Source organism: Alosa pseudoharengus, unplaced genomic scaffold (assembly GCF_046254945.1).
Source record: "Alosa pseudoharengus isolate Yale_2024_CS ecotype anadromous, Long Island Sound unplaced genomic scaffold, YU_APseudo_1.1 YU_APseudo_1.1_scf_17, whole genome shotgun sequence".
In the NCBI taxonomy this organism is placed as follows: Eukaryota; Metazoa; Chordata; class Actinopteri; order Clupeiformes; family Clupeidae; genus Alosa; species Alosa pseudoharengus.
This window is the reverse complement of record NW_027468640.1, coordinates 11,764,817-11,773,325: the sequence shown is the minus strand read 5'-3', so window position 1 is coordinate 11,773,325 and position 8,509 is coordinate 11,764,817. Positions and strand designations below refer to the sequence as shown.

General features: G+C 45.0%; 1 protein-coding gene across 11 annotated transcripts in view; it reads right to left on the bottom strand.

Annotated features, from left to right (window-relative positions):
- Window positions 1-8,509, bottom strand: part of fxr2 (FMR1 autosomal homolog 2) — a 35,127-nt gene that overhangs the window by 8,485 nt on the left and 18,133 nt on the right. For all 11 annotated transcript variants that reach the window (XM_076288594.1, XM_076288598.1, XM_076288595.1 and 8 more), the window contains 6 exons: window positions 8,123-8,239; window positions 7,229-7,399; window positions 6,776-6,854; window positions 6,103-6,260; window positions 5,022-5,108; window positions 495-726 (listed from right to left, as the gene is read on the bottom strand). In XM_076288594.1, the coding sequence (XP_076144709.1) occupies window positions 495-726; window positions 5,022-5,108; window positions 6,103-6,260; window positions 6,776-6,854; window positions 7,229-7,399; window positions 8,123-8,239 (844 nt within the window). The remainder of the gene's footprint in view (window positions 1-494; window positions 727-5,021; window positions 5,109-6,102; window positions 6,261-6,775; window positions 6,855-7,228; window positions 7,400-8,122; window positions 8,240-8,509) is intronic.

The following is an 8,509-nucleotide window of genomic DNA, read 5'->3' as shown; positions in this document are numbered from 1 at the left end:
TTCGGGCTATTGTTTCTTTGCAACGCCCACACACACACACAGCGCCTTTAACAGCGCAGTGCTGCTCAGACATACAGAACAATGGAGCCTGGAGTCTTTTGGAAGCCCATGACTTCAGTCCTCCTGGTTCCATGCAAGTCACACCATATTTCCAGACAGGACAACACAGGACAGGCAACTCCATGCCACCTTGACACACTGTCCCACAAATGTATTGTGGATTTATTCATCATAAATAGCAAAGGAAACACAAGAAGACAACATAAACAACTGGAACCTGCTAAAGAAACCAAAGTTTGGGGCCATCATTTGCATGTTGATCTTAAAGTCACGTTACTCAAAGATTAAAGCAAAAGAAAAAATAAAATAAAATAGCTATGTTGATTGAAGGGGATATTTGAATGGAAATATGGTATCTCTGGCCTCATCATTGCTGGCTTACATGTATAAGCATTTGGCTCATAAGCGAGAATGGAATCATGTAGTTTCCTCACCATAGCCAGAGTACTGGGAGTTGGAGGCCCTTCGCCCACGGCCCCGGCCCCCGTAGGTGCGTGAGGAGTGCAGGGAGGCGGAGTTGGTGCTCTCGTCAGTCAGGTAGCCCCGCTCGCGGTCGCCCGCTGCACCGCTCGGTCCGGAGCGGCTGGCGGGAGCGCGGTAGCCCACGCCGATCTGACGGAGCTGCTCGTCGATCTGGAGACGCTCCTGACGCAGCTGCTCAACTTCCTGTAGAACAGGAACAGAGGGGAGGAAGAATGAAGTCAAGAGGATATGGGGATATGAACACACACAAATCTGTATGTGTGGACGAGTGTATGGATATGCAACACATGCATACACACTATTTTAAAGGTTGTATCAGCGATGGTGGGGTAACGTCACTTCTGTTGACGTTCAAACAAAAGAGAGAGCTAGCTCGCTACTCCCTCCCCCTCCCTCCCTTGCAATTGAAACTCTCCTGAACGTGCATCTTGTTCGTTATTGGTTGGAACAAATTATTTTGCCTTTGAGTGGTTGCCAACACTTGTTGGTAGCAAATGTTTTTGTGTGCAGATCTTAGAGCCTAGGCTGCCTACAGAGACAGGGTTTTTTATGACGGCCTGCTTATGGGGCGGGCAGCTAGCGGATCGTTAGGAAAGATTAGGGCCTGCAATCGCTGATACAACCTTTAAGGACCTTTAAGAACCTTGTTTTTGTACTTTTTGCCTGTATTCAGAAAGAACAGAGACGAGTGGCAGGACGCAAGTCGTAGAGAGAGATCGATAGGGTGGGACAGGAAATGACCACTGATCGGATTCGAACCTGGGTCCCCGAGGGAACTTTGACCTGAATGTAGAACGGACCTGAATGTAGCCATTTGCGCAATAGCTCCGCCCACAGATGGCTTGTAGGTGTATTGACCTCTGTAGCCATCAAACCAATATACTGTCCTTCAAGTACACAATCACGTCAACAAACACTCACCAGTCTTAATATAAGACACAGAGTCATGGCAGGGGCAGTTCAGAATGGTGTTTATTAACTCTCCTGTTGACAGACAACAGCTGGTGTTTATAAACCGGACCGTAAAAACCACCACGATCCAGCACCAGCACTGGCACCAGTGTAAACCTAAAGGGCTCGATCACCTTCCCTCTCTGCAAACATGAGTAGGTCAGTGTGTAAACTTATAGGCCTTGATCATCTTATCTATGTGTAACCGTAGTGAATACTTATAGGCCCTGGGGCCGTATTCACAAAGCCTTTTATCTTACCACTAAGAGTACTCCTAAATAGCACTAAAAGATTTTAGCTAGGAGTTTTCTCTTAAAAGTTATTCACAAAGCCTTTCAGACCTACTCTTAGTAAGGAAAAATGACAACTCCTAAACTAAGAGTGAGTCTTCGTTGCTATGGATGACATCATTACTCATGCACGAGCTTGACTGAAGTGACCACCTTGATTGGCTGATGATTGTAACGCAGGAATGATTCCAAACACCTCCCTTACGATGATGAGTGACAGGTGACAGGTCTGAGAATGCGTGCGCTACACAAGTAGTGTGAAGGACGAAAGATGATGAATAACTGAATAAAAAGGCCTAGCCTAAATGAATAAAGAGTAAGGCAAAACAAATAGCCTAGTAGCCTAATGAAACACAGGCCTACGGATTGATGCAGTATCTTTGCAACATTATTAAATTATTCTGTCACCATATGCCTATGGTTGCAAAGAGGAGAACATTTTAATTTGATTCACAATGAAACGTTACATTTAATTTACATGTTGACAATGAGTCATTTTGGTTGTTGTTGGTGGCATTATTGCATCCCTTTTATGCCTACAATGCAAAATTAATCCCTCGCGATTGGAAGCTCCTGTTGCCGCATACGCATTTCAAAACATCGCGACGTGAAATGCCGCAAAAAGCTGTTTGTGAATAGGTCTTAGTGAGTTAGGAGTCCTCTTGACTTCTTTTAAGCTGTCCCAGACTTAGGTGCTACTTTTAGGTCTAAAATGCTTCGTGAATTACTTTTAGTGAAAAAAAGTTGGAAGGTTTAGGAGTCCTAAAGTTAGGAGTGACACGCCCATTATTTTTAGGAGTTGCTCCTAAATTCGCCACTTAGGAGCTACTTTTAGCCTTAAAATTCTTTGTGAATACGGCCCCTGATCACCAAATCTATGCGTAACTGAGTGAGCCAGTGTACACCCATCATCTTTGCTCTGTGCAACTATGAGTAGAGCGGAGTAGTAAATCTTTCTATGTGTAGCCCTGAGTATGTCAGTATGTCAACCTATAGGGCCTAGTCATCTATGTGCAACTGTCAATAGGACAATGTATACCACCTATAGGGCTTGATCATCTAATTTACATTTACATGGATAAGGAGCTTATCTAGGCGCGTAAGTAAAGGGCCATTCACACCAGAAACGAGAGAACTATTACTTTAACAATAAAGATGTCCACACCGACCAACGATAAGTAAAGTCTCTCTGTATTGAATGTGATGGCTAATATTTCATGGATTCTGATTGGCTGTCAGCTTTTTAGAGTTCTCAAAATCTCTCTAAAAGCGATTCCAACGATATAGTCCTTTATGTTATCGTTATGGTTTGTGTGTGGATATAGTCATTCATATTAGCTTGAGCGACACTTTTTTCCTTGGCATTATAGTTATCGTTCTTGGTGTGAATGGCCCTTAAGCATATATACACCCATATATCATCTTCACTATGTGTAACCGTGGGTAGGGCGAGGCTGAGAGGGGACATTTGAAGAGGCGTCTCACTGGTGCTGACGCAGTGACATGTCAGCAGGTGAGTGAATAAGTCAGTATGTGTGTATGTATAATGTGTGTGTGTGTTATGTGTGTTATGTGTGTGAGTGTGTGTGTGTGTGTGTGTGTGTGCGTAATAGGTGTGTGTGTGTGTGCGCAATTGGTGTGTGTGTGTGGTGTGTGGTGTATGTGTGTGTAGTGGGTGTGGTTAACTGGCAGCAGTTAATGATGATAAAATGTGGGCAGGTGAGACAAGGATTAAGGTGTATTTAAGTGTGTGTGCCTGTGTAAGTGAGTCTTCATATAAATGAGTGTGTGTGTGTGTGTGTGTGTGTGTGCGTACGCACTAGTGACACTACGTCTAAACTTACACTATGTGCAAGTGTGTGTATGTGTGTGTGTGCGTACGCACTAGTGACACTACGTCTAAACTTACACTATGTGCAAGTGTGTGTATGTGTGTGTGTGTGTGTGTGTGCGTACGCACTAGTGACACTACGTCTAAACTTACACTATGTGCAAGTGTGTGTATGTGTGTGTGTGTGTGTGTGTGCGTACGCACTAGTGACACTACGTCTAAACTTACACTATGTGCAAGTGTGTGTATGTGTGTGTGTGTGTGCGTACGCACTAGTGACACTACGTCTAAACTTACACTATGTGCAAGTGTGTGTATGTGTGTGTGTGTGTGTGGCAAATGGGGATGGGGGATGCACATAAGAATGCAACAGCTGCTGGTCCTACCAACAGCTGAAGAGGGGGGGGGTATGTGAGAATGAGGCTGGTTGGGTAAGTCTAGGGGGTGGAGGCTGACGCCGGGGGCTATTTAGAGAGGCCGAAGCACCTCTGATAGGCCTGAAATTCACACTCACACACAGCCCCTACCTACCCCCCTACCCCCAAAGTGGGGCTGTTAGAGAGGGCTATTTTTACCCAACGGGCAGAGGGGGTGAGGGCAAATCAGACTCGCTCAGCACCTTTCCTCCTGTGAGAGTGCGGAGTCAGGTGACCCTTCTAGAATGTTCCGACATTTCCTACCCCTCGCTCCATTTAGAAGCAGAATGCCTCCGCTCCATAAGTTGCTGCACTGCGCCCACATGGGCTCTATTAAGGACTTCATGATCATGTTGGTCTAATCAAGTAAGAGAGAACGTATAGTCAAGAATTTTGCCAAGCAACGCTTTACTAGTTGACTTTTACTGTCAATGAAGCTCCATTGCGATAAGTGAACGAACCACTCACGGAATGATAAGAAAGATATGAATCAGAAGCACAAACCCTGTGACCATTGGCAGCAGTCATTCATTTTTTGCAGCGGTAACTATACAGAATTATCAAACCTCCGAACACTGGGAAAATCTGCTCATGTAATGGAACTTTCTGCAGCAGTCTGAAGAACCATGTAATAATAAAGACCAATCTAAAGAACCATGTAATAATAAAGACCAATCTAAAGAACTATGTAATAATAATGATAATCAAGCTAAAATGTATTTATACGGTAACATACTAGTGAAATTACAGCAGCTGAACAGTTTGCTACATTATTGAAGATGGTAATGATAAGCAGAGGGCTGCCCCTCGCTGGGCACAAATTCACACACAAGGACCACACACACACACACACACACACACACCATAAACAAACACACATATACAGACCACACACACACGCACCTCATAAACAAACAAACAAACATATACAGACCATACAGACCACACACACACGCACCGACTCATAGACACAAAAAAACACCTACACACCTGCAAGTAAGCCACGTGGTACTCCAACAGTGCCTGTGCATTGCTGATGTTCTCCTTGGTGCCCACGAAGATGAACGGAACCATTCCCTGAGAGAAAGATAACAAGAACCAGAGACAGAGAGGGGGAGGGGGAGGGAGGTAGAGAGACCGTGAACACAAGGAGACATCCGAGGGACACTTTCAACGTGCACAGCACATTGTCCGTGTCCGTCAGGATTCCCAACAGTGGGGTGTGTGAGTGGATGCTGACTGCATGTCATCGTTCATGTAATTGAACAGTTTTAAAGCAACACCAAAAGAACTTTCTCTCTGTCGCACGCACGCTATTTGTTTATCCAGCACCGGCTTTGCAAATAACGATGTCCACAGACATGGTCGAATATTTTGCATGACTTATAAAAGTACGATGTATTGCGATATCGGATGCAAGTCAAATTTGTATTTTCTTATGTCTCATTCCATCGAACTACAGATCCACTACCCGATCTGGCAAACTTACATAGTGCGGTTATAGCCGATAGAGGGCTGCGAAGCGAATGCAGAATTGCCGTTCACCCTGTTACAAGTTGATGAACCACTGAAACATTTTGGAAACATTATTTTAAGGTACAAAAAACTCTTTGGTGTTGCTTTAACTTATGCGGTAGTGCGTTGAAATAAGATGATGCATGACTTATTTCAGTTTGATACCAACACATGAATAAGTTTTTATCACATGCACACTAGCGTTCAGACGTTTGGGGTCACTCTAGAAATGTCCTTGTTCTCAATGAAAACATACATAAGATGACTGGAGAAACATGGTCACTGACGAGGTTGGACATGATTATTTTCAATCGTAATCATAATAACTGTGTCCTTCAAAACAAGCTTCAGCAATCAACCCTATTTTTATGTTTTCATGGACAACGCAAAAGGGTGCCCCCAAACCTCTGACCAGTGGCCTTGTGTGTGTGTGTGTATGACTGAAGAAACAGCCTCGGCCTTCACAGGTGGGTGTGTAGGTGTTTTTTGTTTTGTTTATGTTTATGTGGTTGGGTTGCTTGGTCGGCAGCAGCCGATGAAGTAGTAGTCCACGTGCCTCTTGGCTGCCTGAAGTGACGTCTCTGCGAGTCCCCTCTCTGCCTACCTCTTCCCGGGGGAGCTTTTTGTCGTTGTCCCCCTCAATCCGCACCCGCACCACGCCAGACTTGTCCACTATCTCCTGGATGATCTTGCCGCTCTTGCCGATCACTTTACCTGAGAGAGTCAAACGGAAGAGGAAGTGGCGGATGGATGCATTTTTCTAATTTTGGTTTTTGATGTACATCTGTCTTCTTCTGATGTTTATTCAGTTCTGAATTTGTGATTTGGTCATACAGTTCCTCAATAAACATTTGATCACAAAAAAGAAAACAGAGAAAGTGGCAGATAGAGCCAGAGAGGGAAGAAGAAAGGGGGATATACTGATTCAGACTCATCACTCCTCACTTACCCTGGGGACACACACATCCTGGCATAATTTATTTATTTTTAACTTTTATTTTATAAATATCTATCTGAACTTTGAGTCACAAAATTAATACATATAAATGTTGTTTCAAACAGGTTCTGAGGTAATTCTTAACATTTATCTTACACTAATTTCCCCCACCTAATTGATCCTTTGAATAGGATAAGCCTGCTGTTCAAGAGGTGAAGGCTCATCCACCTCTCAGTCAGAGATGGCAGATAGCGATGCTAGTTTGGTGGGGGCAGTTAGAGGCATCACTTACCAACAAGGTGTCGGGGCACTTGGAAGGCGTCTTCCTTAAACTCAAGATAAACTCGGGCCTGCTTCACAGCCTCTGGGGTCTAGGATGACAATAACACACAAATACACAAACATTTATGCAATTAATATAATGTGCAGCAACCGCCTCCAAAAGAACACACTGTGTTTAGCTAAAGATGAGGGGCACACTAACGCAAGCCCCTCACACTCTTAACAAGTACGCACAACAGCCTCGCACAAACTGGGCTTTTGGTCTCCTACACTCCTTTGAGCAAGAGTGACTTAAAGTCAATCACTCACTCTATCTCTTAGACAAACAGACATACATTTGTTAAACCGACGCTTCAGTTAAATAGATACCTTTATCCCAAAGGATTTTTAGGATCAATGTCCCATTAACAAAGATAAACATGTACAGACAGACAGACAGACAGACAGACAGACACACACGCACCTCTCCGTAGATCCTGAAGGTGCAGCTCTCCTCTTCCAGCTCGATGGCGGTGACCCCGGGCACCTTACGGGCCTGCTGAATGTTGGCGCCATGGGAACCGATGGCCAATCCCATCAGGTCTTCCCTCACGCGCACCTCCTCCTGGTACGCAGAGGCCAGCTGCTTGCTCGTCTGCAGGATAGGAGACAGAGTGGTTATGACTGAGTAAGTGTGTGTGTGTGTCTGTGTGTGTGTGTGTGTGTGTGTGTGTGTGTGTGTGTCCAGGTGCTTGGTGGCTTTCATGCTATTGTGACTGCACAAGTCTTGGTGTGTGTGTGAGTGAGAGAGAGAGAGAGAGAGAGAGAAAGATAGAGAGAGTGTGCCTTCAGACACCAGCTGTTAGCACATCTGTGGATGAGGACACGGTGGGTTGGAGTCTGCATGCCTATTCGTGTGTGTGTGTGTGTGTGTGTGATATTGATTAGTCTGCATCCAGGTGTCTGATGGCTTCTTTGTTGTGAATGTGCGAAGGTGTGGGTCCCTCCAGGTGTCGTAGTGCTCAGCTGCCCCCGCAACCCCCCCCCCCCCTCTGTGTGTGTGTGTGTGTGTGTGTGAGTCTGTGTGTGTGTCTGTGTGTGTGTGTGAGAGTCTGGCAGGTGTATTTGTGTGCAGGTCTGTATTTGGTGTGTGTGATAGCATCTGGTTAATGCCCTATATCTGATAGGAACAAGTGTGCATACATAGACCCACAAATAGACTCCTTCACACACTCCTGTATGACCTCCATTTGACTGACTCAAGTGTTAGGGTCAAGCCCTGTTGGTGGTTGTGCCTGTGTGTTGGCATCTGTATAATATAATAGATATAATAGATATAATAATTCTTTATTTTGTGCGTGCGTGCGTGCGTGCGTACCTCAAGGTGTTTGGTGGCCTCTTCATTGCGGGACTTGAGCATGAGTTTGGTGCGGATGCTGCGGAAGTGCATGTCACTGAGGAGATTGGCGCGCTTCACTGTGGTCTCGTTTGTGGACTGGAGGGGGAAAAAAAAGTTAATATAAACAACACTTTCCCAACGGCGCCAAAACAAAAGCCTACGGAACTATGCAGCCTTCTAAGCTTGAAGCTTCCCACCATTTCTTTTACACAGTATGCAAATCAATTCAATACCAGACAGCAGACTAAAGGCCAATGCCCACTGGCAACGTCTGACACACGTCAACTGACGGCAAAGTTTAGAATTCCATTACTTTTAATGGAGCAAAGCCCACTGGCTGTGTCTGACGTGCGACAAAGCCAAAAG